The 16,235-nt window shown below is 39.1% G+C and overlaps 1 protein-coding gene across 1 annotated transcript; it reads left to right on the forward strand.

Moving 5' to 3' along the window:
- Positions 1–1,016: 1,016 nt before the first annotated feature.
- Positions 1,017–15,162, forward strand: LOC126815496 (dermatopontin). The gene is made up of 5 exons (XM_050541173.1): positions 1,017–1,103; positions 8,081–8,294; positions 10,894–11,022; positions 12,424–12,544; positions 15,055–15,162. Exons 1-5 carry the CDS (start codon positions 1,080–1,082, stop codon positions 15,095–15,097), a joined length of 531 nt encoding a protein of 176 aa, XP_050397130.1. The 5' UTR covers positions 1,017–1,079; the 3' UTR covers positions 15,098–15,162.
- The last annotated feature ends 1,073 nt before the right edge of the window (positions 15,163–16,235 follow it).

Genomic DNA, 16,235 nt, shown 5'->3' on the forward strand with positions numbered 1-16,235 from the left:
GGATGGCTTTGATTTTCAACGGATTTAAACACGATTGCCAGTTAATAATTTATATAAAATGGATAATGGATTAAGGTTTTATTTTTGTTTTGTTTTTAAATGATATACATTATGTTACAATACAATATCTTGTCTTATGTGGATATCAAATGAAATGAAGGGGTGTTTAACGTCCTACTGTTCTGCTCCGACTGGACTAATGAAGACTGGCATACGCCATGCAGTGTGGCATGAGGGGAATATTGCCAGGGCAGCGACATTATGGCCTACACTTATATCGAATTCCAACTGCCAAGGGATGTTTTACGTGCATTGGTGTTCTCGCGAAGGAACCTTGAAAGTTTAGAGACGGAACCGGTGGTGGTGGTGGTGGGGGACCCTGCTCAGTCACATAAAAAATGTAAAACAACACTTTTATGAGGAAAGTGTCACGGCCGTGTGCTTTATCCTTTATTATCAGATGATGGGATGGGATTGGGATTCAAAGCGCGAGATAATGATATAAACATACGTGATATCACAATTAATGCTTTGCAACAATGAAATTGAATCACAATGTGATCCTATTAATTCATAATAAAAAAAAATGACGTCAAACGGGGTGTTGGAATTCTAGTGTGTATGTATGCCTATGTAATTTGGAGACGATGATGGCATCATGCATTGTCTACTATCAAATTTCTTTAACAGGAACCTGGCAAACCCCTCCTGCAAATCTTCCTAGATCCACCCCTGCAGTTGCCAAATGAACTTGAGTATAGATAAAAATGCCTCTTTCTAGGCATTGTACATGTTACCATAGTAATACTAATTACCATATTGTGTGCACGAGACATTAAACTCCATCCCAGTTTAATAAACTTTCAGAAAAACAAAATGGCGTGTATAATTTATACATCATGTACGCCTGATGAATATTTGGCAATTCTAATTTTACAAGTCATTAAATCACGTCTATTATGTTTTGGACGTTTTCAAAATTAATGAAAATCTTTTTAATAATGATAATCATAAAAGGTGAATGAAGTTTTTATTAGTTCAGAAGGCTGAAATACCTGGAACTGGGCGGACATAACTAGATGAACATGGGCATCCCTCAATATGTAAGTTCTCATAGTTTCGTGCTTTCAAAACAAAATCATATTAAATTAGGGATTTTTAAACAACTATGGTCGCCACATGGATTAGAAAACTTCAAAGTAGGCGACCTTTTAATTTTAATCGAAAATTTACTTTTTCAGTTACTACAAAACAATGAAGTAGCTATATTGTTGATATTGAATTAATTTTTGCAAGGAGTTAAAACAATGGCATTTAGTAATTGAATTGGAATATACAGGGGCCTGTTTCACCAAATTTTAACTAAGATAAAATCCAAATTTTAGTAATTCGATTAGATTGATTTTAGTGCTTAGTCAATCAAAATTGGAGTATCAACTAAAATTTGGATTTTATGTTTAGTTACAATTTCGTGAAACAGGCCCCTGGTCACAATTCTATGGAATACAATTACTGCTTATTACTCAACGACGTTTCGACTAGACTTCTCGAGTCATTATCAAGCAATGATAAAATATGAAAATATAACAAGACAATATATACCAATCTGTTTTACAGAGTATTACGAAAGTCTTCTAATATCTCTGTAAAAGATGACTGCCTTCAACACATGACGTCATATCACGCGGTGTCAATTATTGGCTCAATGGCGCGTACATTGTTTAAATAAAACGTTACTGATTCGAGCAGAATGGCACCTTTTACTTAATTTGTCGGGGGGAAAAAAGTTAATATTTGTGGCTCATTAAGTCGCATTGATGTCATCCTTATCAGTGATTGTCGCGGCCTAGCGAATATTTACTGCGGATCAGTGTGAATATATACATGTAAACAACAATACTAGAGAAGCCTAGTCAAAACGTCGTTCAGTAATAAATGAAATGAAATGACATGAGGTTTAACGTCCTACTGTCTCTAGTCGAAACGTCGTTCAGTAATGAAATGAAATGATATGAAATGGGGTTTAACGTCCTACTGTTCTGCTCCGAACTGGGCTAATGAAGACGGGCATACGCCATACAGTGGGCTAGGAGGGAAATTTTACCCGGGCAGCGGCACTATGGCCTACTCTTACATCGAATTCCAACTGCCAAGGGATCTTTAACGTGCATACCAATGTATACACGGGACCTCGATTTTACGTACCATCCGAACGACTAGACAGCTTTCCTTGTCAGACCATCTGTCCTGCACCACTGAAAAGGGGAACCACGTCGGAAAATCCCAAACTTTCTCGGCCAATGCAGGGATCGAACACACGACCCCAGACTAGCGAGTCAGCGTCTTACCCACTTAGCCACCGTGAGCCCCGCTCAGCAAAAATAAGCAGTAATTATATTCTATAGTATTGTGACCTGTATAGTTAAAACATTATGACTATCTACAAACTTATCGAATCTTACCAACCTCCAACGTTTTAAACCTCTAATTCTTCAATTGGTTTGCTATCAAATTTATGTTTGCTTGGAGCAAGTGTTGTAATGTATAGTTTAATGGTCGAGAGCGAGACATTCAGTGATATATTGAAACAACAAGAGGGCAGTAGGCCCGAGTGTTTTTACAATATATTACGCAATGCCTTAAGCTCGAGACATTCCGCACGTGCTTTTACAGTGAAATACGTCACGCGAGTCAAATATTTCACTAGTATGAATAATGTACGATTGGCAAGTTGCCCGTATGATTATTTGAAATAATGGTACGCCAACATCATGATGCCATATTCTTATCTGGAGAGCATACGCGATAAATACTATCTGTGTAGACTGAAATAACCAGACGTATAGAGATTACCATTCGATTGAGACTTCTGGCATATTTCACCGAACATAACTGATTTGGCATTGGAGTAAAAACGGAAACCATTGAATGTAAATCAGTTTATATACATTCACATTACATTATTATATGCATTGCGACCCAACTGTGTCAATTTCTAGGTCCCAAATATTAACGATTTAGCTCCTTTAAGGAAAAATAATTTTCTAATTCTAATTTAATAAGTATGATTAAAAGCCGATTAATGGCGTTAAATTATTCTTGTTTACGTTGGCTTACTTTCATAAAAACAAACAAAACTCTTTATGTCGGCTCCACGATAATGTGATTTAAAGGGACTATCCCGATTTGAATAGAGTTTCAAAAATAAAAGTCCGAGTACGTATGAAATTTAAGCCCCAAAATATAGAGGAATGGTGTATTTACCTTGTCCCAAAATTTCAGCTCCAATATTGAGTCGTTTGGACGTGAACGTCAAAACTGCTTATCCGGACACGTAACTCTTAAGATTTCGGGTCAATTTTTTCGTTGGGTTTCCTGATAATCGATTCCCGTCCCTTTAGAGGTCTATACAGTACATGACCCACGTGCGAAAGGTAAATTTCACCTACACATTATATTTATAAAATAAAAGTCTGGTTTTATCCAGACACCGCATAATACAGCTTGGGACACCGATCTCCATTTTCAGATGAAGACCGACGGATTTAAGTTGTTTAAAAACGTATCAAATATATTGAGTTAGCTGCTCGGCCCTAAGGTAGAGGATTGTAAGGGATTTTAACACAAAATTAAGCAGTTTTATTCTCCAAAATATTATCGGGATTAGCCCTTTAATGAATTACTGATATAACATTAACTAGACCCTTTCGCAGAATGTCTAATGTGTGCCGGGGGATTGGATGGCCAAATGGTTAGAGCCTGCGTGTTGCATCATAAGGTCTGTCATGAGTCAACTAGCGTGGTTTCGATTCCCCGTTCGCCTGTCCAGCCTCTTGGGGTTTTTTTCCGGGTCCTCCTGTTTCCTTCCACTGCTAATGAACCCTACGTGCAAGCGAATTATTGAAATAAAATTGAACTAGATGTTGGTCCCGAAATGACCGTTAAGCCCCATTTTCACCCAGACATAGTTTAGCATCGCTGATCATCACTTACATTTTCAGACAAAATCAAAAGTTTCACGGCATAATCCACGCTATAGAATATACTCAAATTAAAAATACATTAATTAAGAGTTTAATAAAGAGTTGGTCATTCTTGCTATAATAATTCAAAATTAGATGATAAAAATAGAAAATATTAACAATTTCATTCAAATTACTTGTAGTTTTGAAAAGATGCGTGCAAAGTGGTAACCAGGGCACTGGTATAATCGGGCTTTGGCCTTGCTTTCCCATTTTTTAATTAAATTTTTAAATGGCGAACCTTTTTAATCTAGTTAAAATCTCGAGTATCTATGCCATCGAGAGTCGATTATGGTCTTGTTTTGTTAATAAATGTCTAATTAATAGTTTATATAACATTTTAGGCCTAAAGAAAGACATGCAATAGGCAGATTTAGCTCATGCATGATGTATGTTTAATTATTTAAAATTTAATATAGACAAAAAAAGAAGAAGAAAAAAAACATATATCACCGGCTTTGATGCAATCGGATTACAACGGGGTCCATCAAAAGGTTTTGCCAAACTCTTATAGATTGCATTGTTCTTTAGCGTGGTTCCCCTTTGTCAGTGATGCAGGACGGATGGGACGAAAAACCAAGGTCCCGTGTACACATTGTCGTGCACGTAAAAGATCCCTTGACAGTTGGAATTCGATATAAGAGTAGGTCGTAGTGCCGCTGTCCGGGCAAAATTTCCCTCAGCACACTGTATGGTTTATGTCCGTCTTCATTAGCCCAGTTCGGAGCAGAACAGTAGGACGTTAAACCACATTTTATTTCATTTCATTTTCTGTCTTCTTTATATCATCTGGGGATGTCGAAATTATCAATCCATCAAAACATTGTAATTATTCAAAGGAACTGAACTATTTGTGAACTAACATTTCTGTAAGAGATTCACCTACCACGATATTTTGTTTATTCAATTTACCTCAAATGACCATCAGTGACTTTCGGGTAATTGATTTGCGCTTGGCAAATTTGAGATCGATTTCACAACGTGGAAATAAACCACCTTTTCAGTATTTATGTGACATTACTTTTTGTTTTTCGTACCATGGAAAACAAGTAGCACCGTACTATGAACTCGAAACTGACGGTAATGTCCGTCATCCCTCCCATCTAGGAAATGTGACGTGTTATCAAAATTCGATGCGTATTTGTCAAATGAACGCAAATATGTAGGTGTATGTGTAGGACAAATGTGTTGGCTGAAATTGCCCATTTCTTGAAGATGAAGGCTCTGGCATGGCTAATTCTTGTAAACGTAGATTCTTAAATCACTCGTCACTAAATATGTAGCGTGTATGTAATGGAAACCATACTGTTCTGAGGATTACGATGGATTTTATTCATCTTCTGTATGATTGCTTCACATAGTTTCAGCCTCTAGAGATTTTAAAGGAACACAAACAACGAATCTTGTTATTTCGTCGCAAACAACCATTAGATTTTTAAATCCGGTTGATGAAGATGGCATACTCTTGAAATCAAGACTTAATCTATCAAAAGTTCTATAATGTGTAGGAATTCGGTTTTGCCTTTAAATTGTTGGCATTTGAAACATGATTTGATATAGGAAGAAATAGTGTCAAACATGTTAGGAAAGTAAAATAATTTTCTCATTGTTAGATATGTGCGAACAATACCTTGGTGATTTGAAAGTTGACTATCGTGGTAGATATTGATAAGGCTATGACACATTGATTCGGGAATGGCTAATTGCAATGTGAATGTTTCATCTTTATGAATGATAAGCCTGAATCGCATAAAAGATATTCTTCGGATTTTAATTGAATTGTCTTTGCTGACTTCTTATTGGCTGGCAAAATGTCATGACATAAATAATCGTAAATTGGCTTAAAATATGGCGAGGTTTCTTGTTCGATACGTAATTTATTCGCATCTATAGAAAGATTATAATCTCTGATGATTTTCCGTTTAATAACGTTTAGGAGTTTGATCAAATCTTGTTGTTTTGGAAAATTCTTTTGAACAATATTCTCACAGTTATGACTAACAGGTCGCGGAGGAATACACAATTCGATAGGAACCTCGATTTCCTCATCTTCAGATACTAGAGGTTTATTAACTAGTCTAGGTTCAGAATTATTAGAATTCTGGGCATGCGTTGTCTGGGAACTAGACTATGCGAGATGGAACTTGGTCGTTTAATGCTTTGAAGACGAAGTTGAGTAATTTGAAATTTATCCTTTGAAGAATTTGGGAGCCAGTGTAGGGATTGAAATACAGGGGCGATCTGGTGAATGCTCAGACATTCTTGTACACAAATTTTAAGTTTGTAAGACACAAATTCTGAGGATGTCAGGAATGATTTTCTTCCTTAATATATTTTTATTGATATATCTAAAGCATGTCTGGTGACTGGTACACAGTTATGTTACCTTTTCGTTCTGTGAATCAATTCTGAATGACAACACTGGTTTAAACTTCATGGAAGTCAAAGTGTAAATATATTTGTTTCATTGTTGAAAATTAAAGTTAAAGTATATATCATTCACGTCAAAAAGAAGGATATGATAAGAATCTGAAAGCGCGGGAATTTGAAATAGGGACTTTTGTATGGCGCTGGTACCCACCTTCCGCAAATCAAAAATTTGGCTAAGAATGGTGGTAAGATTGACCATGTCTTTGGGGTGCTTCTTCTAAGGTATTTGCCATTTTTTTGATGAAGTGATTTATAATGGTCGTACACAACTCTTTGGATTATTTTATTTGCAAAATAAAGTCTGATTTCTGAAATAGATATTATAGGTAAAATTAATTATATTTATGATATGTTCGTCAAAAAAGTATTAACATTAGTGTTACTTTGCTCTTATTTTTTAAAATTTTTTTCACAAGTTGTTTTCCTTTATTTTGTTAATGTAGAATGGTAATGAACTGCTCTTTTCATTTTCTTTGTTTTATTTGTTTCGTTTGAATTTGATTTATCTGTTAAGTTTTTGATTGTTTAATTTTTGTTAATGAAGTTGATTCTTTTAAACTTCGTTTTTTTATTTTTGAACTCTACTTGGTGTAGGTGTTCATCAGGTAATACCTCGACTGAGTTCAATATAGAGATTAGCCGGTTGATTTGTTGGATGTAAACCTTTGAATAATAGCGCCTAACAGGCAGCTGTGTTTAATTATGTTCTCCTGATTTTGATTGTTTCTGTGTGTTTGAAGTATATGTTTGTGATATGCGCTTAGAAACACTTCACGTGTAATGAAGCGCTATATAAATCGAACAATAATAATAATCATCTTTGACAAACATACATGGTTGAAAGACGCCATGGAACTTTCATAATACGTCATACATGTCACATGATCAATAGACAACTAGAATGGAGTTATCTCCCATTGTACAGTAATATGAATATTAATGTGATAGCTAGACACCACACATGTCAAGTTTCATGTCATGTTGATTGCAGATGAATTGACGGAGCGTTAGTGTTGTTTTCACGATTAGTAGCGCTTGTGGACCAGTTTCAACCCCACCCCAACCCCCTCCCAAATAATGAAGCTATTGTTGTAAGACGGAGACATTCACCAAATTTAAATTCCTAACAGTCTTAAAACAGCGAGGCCGGTCATTATTATCCTATTAACAATTGCTAGAAATACACATCCATTACTAGTAGTAATACACATCCATTGTTAGTAATGCACATCCATTACTATAAATGCATATCCATTGCTAGTAATAAACATCCATTGCTAGTAATACACATCCATTGCTAGTAATACACATCAATTACTAGTAATACACATCCATTACTAGTAATACACATCAATTGCTAGTAATGCACATCCATTGCTAGTAATACACATCCATTGCTAGTAATACACATCCATTGCTAGTAATACACATCCAATACTAGTAATACACATCCATTGCTAGTAATACACATATACTCAAAATCTATGTAAATGTCTTATATTCAACTTGTTCTTTTTTCTTCTCTGTTTCTCGTTTAAAAATACTTCTTGATTTCTCTCGTGGTCTCAGCAGGCTTCCATAAAAGTTACTATTGAATAACAGTAAAAAAAAAAAAAAATATTGTTCAGATTTTAGCTTTACTGGTGTTTGGTATGGTATTAGTGACCGTGACGACAAAACAGGCCATATGGATAAACGATAATCACCAGAATTTCAACTTCGAATGTCCTGTGGGTGAAAGTATAGTTTACTTTTATGGTTGGATTATTACCAGTGCAAATGACAGACTCTGGCACTTTCACTGTGCACCTAGATCATCTATAGGCTCCTGCTCTTGGTCGGGTGAGTTAAAGCAATTGGTTGAGAATAAACGAAACGAAACATAACCGCAGGCCCGTAACTAGAGGGGGGATGGATGGCTGGCTGAAGGGTTAGCGTGCGCGCGCTGTATCATAAAGTCGGTCTTTGAGTCGACTGGCGTGGTTTCGAATCCCCGGTTGTACGTGACAAGGAGTAGGGTCGCCTATCCAACCTCTTGGGTTTTCTCCGGGTCCCCCGGTATCCTCCCACTGCAAAAGACCCCTGCGTGCAAGCGAATTATTGAAATAAAATTAAACCATATGTTAGTCCCGAAATGACCTAGTTTGTGTCGTTTGGACGTTAAACCCAATTTCTCTCTCTCATTTAATAAAACTTGTTACGCTTCATTCTATGTCATATTTAGGATAACATTAAATTTCTAGGTGAACTGAAGAAACCACTTGTTCCCCAGATCTTGAATAATACATTTCCTCATTTCTCTCTCTGTCTGTCAATTTTACAGCACCCCCGAGAACACTTCCCGCCCCGCCCCCCTCGTTGCTCTGAGCTAGTTACGCTCCTGCATAATCGTACCAGCAAATTAGTCGTTCGGCTGTATGTAATGTTTTGGAGTTTTAAATGAATGTGCTCCGAATCCCATCAACATTGGAACCCCCCCCCCCCAAAAAAAAAACAACCCGAAACCCCAAATTTAATGACAAACTTCGGTGTGAGAGTAGATCTCAACCCGAAAGGAGCTAAGAGTGAACAACAAGATAAACGCGACAGACATCGAAGGAACAGGAAACCAATAAGTAATAAATACTGCAGAAATGTCCAGGACACTGTATATCAACTATACTAATGTCCAAAAGAAAGTATACACTGTGCATTTTGTCCTGCTTCAAACAAAGTCGTTTTTCCATTGTATGTGGTTTTTGGGTACAATGTCCATTTGGGGGGTTGGATGGCAGAATGGTTAGCAAGTGCGCGCTGTATCATAAGGCCTGTCATTGAGTCAACTGGCGTGGTTTCGAATCCCCGGTTGTACGTGTCAAGGAGTAGGGTCGCCTGTCCAACCTCGTGGGTTTTCTCCGGGTCCTCCGGTTTCCTCCCACTGCTAAAGACCCCTACGCGCAAGCGAATTATTGATATAAAATTAAACCATATGTTAGTCCCGAAATGAGCTAGTTTGTGTCGAGTGGACGTTAAACCCCCATTTCTCTCGCTCTCTCTGTTTAGCCATTTATTTGCTTAGAAATATTGAGTTTGGACGCACGAGACATGTTCACATCAGACATTGATTAATCAATCAGCGTTGAGGTTTCTAGAGCACGCCAAGAACTCGCCGTAACAGACCGTTTCATTGGCTAAATTACTAGAACGTGTGTTATATAACAACTCTTCCAGATCCTAGTGTAGTAAAGACAAGTAAAACGAAATTTTGAACTATAAAAACTAAACAAAATAGGATCTGTGTTTTAATCTGAATGGGTATTTGTCCCACTACTTATCATATTTAAAAAATGTCCCGGTCTTCTCCCAATGGCCTGTCCAACCTCGTGGGTTTTCTCCGGGTCCTCCGGTTTCCTCCCACTGCTAAAGACCCCTACGCGCAAGCGATACGCGCAAGCGAATTATATAAATAAAATTAAACCACATGTTAGTCCCGAAATGACCTAGTTTGTGTCGAGTGGACGTTAAACCCCATTTCTCTCTCTCTCTCTCTTTTCTCCCAATGGCGTGCGAGAGTGTTCTGATGTCAAATGCTGCACCTCAACAGTGAAGGCTACTTCTCACAAACGATTGTGTGATTTCAAAAAAAAAAACCAACCCGCAGATATCTTCTGCAGTGAATGTCGAACGTTGCGAACTTTTCAATTCTTTGTAAGTACTGAACTGAACCAAGTTTGGACAGATATTCCTTTAAAAGATCCGCTTTTCAAAGATCCACCTTTAAAAGATCCGCCTTTCCGTGTACTGTATTTTGTAAGGGATTCAAGACCTTTTAAATGGCGATACTATATGGAATTTTAAATGGTACTGATATCCATAAAACAAATTATACACCGTGTATCTGTGATGGTTAGTGTTAAATCACAAGGCCAGCTCAATTTTTCGTCATCGGTCACGATATGTAAACAGGGTTAGCGCTAATCCCAACCCTAACCCTAACACTGGACCCAGCCCCAATGCTTACCCTACAATCACGTGCCCTAACCTTATTTACATCCCAACGACCCTGACAAAAATTAGGCTGGCCTTAACAAATAGATTTAGCTTGCACTGGCTTATCAATGGTTTATTCATAGTCTATGCAATCCATAACAAACCAGCTTAATATGTTCAAAACCTTTTGTAATGAAAATGGAATTAGAATAAGAGTACAAAATAAAATGTTATGTAAATAATTGTATTTTATGTCCCACCGGAGGAAACCGGAGAACCCAGAGAAAAAACCACGAGGTTGGACAGGCGACCCAACTCCTTGTCACGTAAAGTCGGGGGAATCGAAACCACGCCAGTTGACTCAATGACAGATCTTATGATACAGCGCGCACGCCCCCCCCCCCCCCCAAATCGAAAAACATAATGAACAAACTCTAAGATATTAGTGTATGAAATATTTTTATTGTCTCAGGATATTCTTCCGCTGCATCAGACACGACCTACAAGTGTTCAGGGAATGGTGCTCTTGCTGGAATCAGAAGTTACTACGTTACCAGCGATGGGGATAGAAGATTTTCTTACCGGTGCTGTTCAGTAAGCTGTAAGTATGCACAATTATTCAGTGTGATGGCGTTCCAGTACCCAACATAACAGTCAACATTGAACAAGTGTATCAAAGAGCACAAAAGAGAGAGAGAGAGAGAGAAATAGAGAGAGAGAGAGAGAGAGAGAGGGAGAGAGAAATAGAGAGAGAGAGAGAGTTTAACGTCCACTCGTCACAAACTAGGTCATTTCGGGACTAACACATGGTTCAATTTTATTTCAATAATTTGCTTGCGCGGGTCTTTAGCAGTGGGAGGAAACCGGAGGACCCTTAGAAAACCCACGAGGTTGAGTAGGCGACCCTACTCCTTGTCACTTACAACCGGGGAATCGAAACCCCAACAGTTGACTCAATGACAGACCGTATGATACAGCGCGCACGTGCTAACCATTCGGCCATCTCCCCCCCCCCCATTTAGATTAAACCTTGTCATCACGTTTTTGCTCTTTTACCCCAGTTTAATACAGACGTTATCCGAGAGCTAAACTTGACTACCGCCGTTTGTTTGCTGGCTTCAAATTATTATTTATATATTATTTACATGACAAGTTTATAATCAGCTCCCATCAGATGGCGTAGATATTGAGCGGATTAGAAAATAGCTGCCATATCCGCATGATTGATGGCGCGTATATTATACTGCCGGGATTCGAAAATGTCCGCCGAAGTCTGCCGATAAAAAGGTTGACAATGGAGACTTCGTTTATTATAATGGCAATGGTACTAGGCAATCGGGAACATTTGAACGGTGGATATGGCTATATCTTGTCAACCATTCATAACTTTGCCCGAATAAAATTTTCAGTTAATTCAATTTTCATTATCTTTTTTTAAAAATATTATAACAATAACAGTCAGCTTTTTCTCTAGATCTCGCATAATGTATGTTTAAGAAATTTTAACCATTGTATCGTTTTGTTTTATTAAATCTACATTAAAGGTGCGTTTGTTAAAGGGACAATAACACTCTTGCTGGCTTGAAAGCTCCAGAAAATAAATAATATCTCTATCTAAGTACTAGATGTTTAAGTGTCCTACCTGTTGTGTAAATTATCCATTACATCCTATTTTACTTGTCCAGAGCGTTCGAAAATATTTTTAAATCGAAGTTTCATTTGAAAAGGTTTACGTTAGACGTTTCAAACCATTATGTTGAATTTTTCAAAATTTTTAAAGATGGTGTGTTCAGATGAAATTTGTATCATCAATTAATTGGAATATTCTAAAATAGTACAATTTGTTGACCAGAATAAAGATTGGGACATATTATTCAGTTACAACAAGAATGGTATTGAGCCTTTAAGAGCTAGAGTTAATTCTGCCTATTTGCAGGTCTGATAAATGTTAATTTAAATCTATGTATTATTACAAAAAAACTGCATGTTTTTATATTTCCAGTATCGTCACCTTCTTGTGTTGACAGTGGTTACGTGAATTCTATCGATGGTCAAGTAGAATATGGCGTTCCAGGCCACGAATATATCAATGGCATGTCATCCACATTTGATTCCACCGCAAAGTAAGTTTCGATTTTATTATAGAATTATTTTGAAGTTTTAAATCTCTATATGATCCCAATTGTTAGTTTCCTGAATCATATCGAATGTTTGAAATCCTGTGTTCGTAATCACGGTGGACCGTATGTTTAAATGGACTAAGGGAAGTAACTCTAGACGTTAAGTGATGTGGTCACAGATCACCAATAATTTCCCCATTGACTTTAATGTTAATTCTCGTCTCTTAACTAACTTTTCCACAGATGGAGCAATACGTGGCAAAGCACGTATGAGGTAAAATAATTGAAAACTTGAGATACACAAACTGAAAGTAGAGAAAACATTGACAATGGAAACATGGCACACAATGTATATTCAAACCCTTTTCTTCGATTCTACACCAAAAAGTCAACAAAATCGCTATGCAAAAGGGTGACAAGACAACGCGAGAGAAAAACTAGAAAACAAGTTTCGCCCTTGTGACGGCATAGGAATAATTGGTGAGCTGTGTCCATGTGTAAAACGGGCTGCCATGTGGAGAATTTGTCCTTTAAAAATCGAACCATCGATTGGGGTGATTTCTACGTAATCCAAGACTTAAAAAACCTGTTTTAAAAAAAGAAATTTAAAGGCCCAGCTGACTCATAGTCCTCGCAGTGTTTCGTTTGATTAGAGCTAATCCCACTTCTCACTGCTGTAAAGAAAGCAAATTCTTGTTCTAAATTATGACTAGTTAATAGTCAGATTAACAACTAATAGCTAACTGCGTAACAATACCAAACAGATCTCCAAATTGGACCAAATGTGTTTACATAACGTTACGTCACGACTCACGATTTTATTATGCCCAATTAACCAGCAGAATATTGCAGAAAAACTAATTGTGTGACAAACGAGGCTATCAATACGGATATAATGTAAACAATATTGTTTTGAGACGAACAACACTTTCACCGTTTTTAATACCTTAAATCACTGTCCAAAGTTTTAGGGAAGACCCAGATTAAACGAAGGCCTGTCATGTTACTGTACTTGGGGATAAATTTGATTGAACGGGAAGAATAGACACACTCCCTCAAAAGCGCAAGTAGGCCTATCAGAAGCTAATCCAGCAATGGCCATAGAGAGATTTCTCGGGCAATTGCTTCAGGAATATGCAGCTGACTAGGTCACGCATTAAACCAACTGGACTAAAAACAGCCCCACAACCCGCCGCCGTACGCGTTTTGACACGCAAGGGTCGTAGGATTTGGTAGCTCGTAGACCAGCCTTAAGAAACTGGGTGAAAAGTTGTATCTGCAGGAACCAAAAATCTCTGCGATAGTCTGTTATCCCCTACGGTGCTGAACACACGCAAGTGATGCGTTAGACTCTCGCTAGGCTTTACTCCGCTTGGTCCGACATTAAATCCAATTGATAGAAATGCTTATAAATCTGTTCATTTGAGAGAGAGAGAGAGAGAGAGAGAGAGAGAGAGAGAGATAGATAGATTAGGTCATTTCTGGACTAACACATGGTTCAATTTTTATTTCAATAATTTGCTTGAGCGTAGGGGTCTTTAGCAGTGGGAGGAAACCGACGAGGTTGGACAGGCGACCGTACTCCTTGCCACGTACAACCGGGAATCGAGACCACGCCAGCTGACTCAATGACACACCTCATGATACAGCGCGCACGTGCTAACCATTCGGCCCCCTCCCACCTCCCCCCACACCTGAAAAAAAAGTTTCAGGTATATTTTGCAATATCCGAGAATCGATTGTAGTAACAGATTCACGATACACGCAATACCTCGATCAGTCAAATCTGGGCAACAACCCCTCTTCAGCCCCAAAGAGCAGACGGAAACGCCGCTGCCCGAAGTGTAGGTCGAGATGATTCCAGGGATTCTTCCGCCCTGACGAGCAGATGGAAACGCCGCTGCCCGAGACGCCGTTGCCCGAGCTACATTTGCCCCATATTATGATACTTCATGGCGTATTCCCGTTCCATTAACCCGGTAGCTGCCCGACCTACATTTGCCCCATATTACCATACAGCATCGCGTATTCCCGTTTCATTAACCCGGTGCGTGAGTTGGCATGACCTAATGGCCTGGAGTTTCGAGCTTCGACCTCTAGCTGGCCGGTCACCTCTGGCTCGCGGTCGTGGTTTAGATTCCTGGTGTCAGCGTTATGCTGCTTAGAGATAGGGGCGCCCTATCAACCCCATGGGATTACCCCGGGTACTCCGGTTTCCTCCCGCAGGAGAGACCTCTGCGCGTGCGCTAAGATAATAAAAATGAGACAGCTTGTCTGCGATATCACCACGCCAGATGGACTCAATGACAGGCCTTATGATACAGCGTGCATGCGCTAACCATTCGACCACTCCCCTCCCCCTTAACCTCGACGGAAGCGGATGTTAAACACTAATAGAAGAAGAAGAAATAACCCGGTTGGTGCAGAAAAGTAGAACATTAAACCCGATTTCAAATTATTTCATTTGACCAAATCTCATATGTTTGAATATTTGTTTATAATCTATCTTTCAGAGATCGACGTTTTAAAGTGCATGAATGCAGGTTTCGTTATTAAACTACACAGATGCGTTGGTGATCACATGATTACAATATTAACATAAATAATGAAATTAGAAAATAGTACGGTGTTTGTATGTTTTTGTTTGTCCTTTGACTCACATTCGCAAGGGGGTGGGGCTTGTCAGTTACTCACACATCCACACCAACAACATGCTCGATATTGCTTATACCAAATTCCTACATATACCCCACGAGGTTAAGCAGGTGGGTGTGGAGGGGTGGGGGTAGATAAAACCCACGAGGTTAAGCAGGTGGGTATGGAGGGGTGGGGGTAGATAAAACCCACGAGGTTAAGTAGGTGGATGTGGAGGGGTGGGGGTAGATAAACCCCCACGAGGTTAAGAAGGTGGATGTGGAGGGGTGGGGGTAGATAAACCCCACGAGGTTAAGCAGGTGGGTTGGAGGGGTGGGGTAGATAAAACCCACGAGGTTAAGCAGGTGGGTATGGAGGGGTAGGGGTAGATAAACCCCACGAGGTTAAGAACGTGGGTGTGGAGGGGTGGGGGTAGATAAAACCCACCAGCTTCAGCAGATGGGTGTGGAGGGGTAGGGGTAGATAAAACCCACGAGGTTAAGCAGGTGGCTGTGGAGGGGTGGGGGTAGATAAACCCCACCAGGTTAAGCAGGTGGGTGTGGAAGGGTGGGGGTAGATAAACCACACCAGGTTAAGCAGATGGGTGTGGATGGTAAGGGGTAGATAAACCCCACGAGGTTAAGCAGGTGGGTGTGGAGGGGTGGGGGTAGATAAAACCCACGAGGTTAAATAGGTCTGGAAACCCCAGGATCAAACAGAGTTTTTGCCCCCCCCCCCTCGCAATGGCAACAAATCAAGCGGTTTCAATGAGGTTTTCAACATTATAATCATTATAATCATAATGCTTAGCCATTGCCAAACATGCCGTTGTTCAGATATGCTACACATCGAATGTAGCATGTTCCACTCAGCCCAATATTACCCGCTGGCACTAGGGGACCGTCTCCCGCACACACATATAAATATTGTTTTTGGGGGCCTGACGGGATCTTGTTTCTCATGCAAAATGCTGGGTCACCACGCCCCTGCTTACGCGTTACTCCACACGACCACCCAACTCATTTTCGCAATCACTGCAGTAAAGTAGTTACTGAGAGAA

Source organism: Patella vulgata, chromosome 1 (assembly GCF_932274485.2).
Source record: "Patella vulgata chromosome 1, xgPatVulg1.2, whole genome shotgun sequence".
Taxonomy (NCBI): domain Eukaryota; kingdom Metazoa; phylum Mollusca; class Gastropoda; family Patellidae; genus Patella; species Patella vulgata.

What these genes read in the sequence shown, in the direction of transcription:
- LOC126815496 (XM_050541173.1), top strand. Translation starts at nt 1,080, where the DNA reads ATGAACATGGGCATCCCTCAATAT. An exon ending in AGGCTCCTGCTCTTGGTCGG is followed by an intron (nt 8,295 to 10,893) that starts GTGAGTTAAAGC and finishes TTATTGTCTCAG; the next exon opens with GATATTCTTCCGCTGCATCA. An exon ending in ACATTTGATTCCACCGCAAA is followed by an intron (nt 12,545 to 15,054) that starts GTAAGTTTCGAT and finishes TCTATCTTTCAG; the next exon opens with AGATCGACGTTTTAAAGTGC.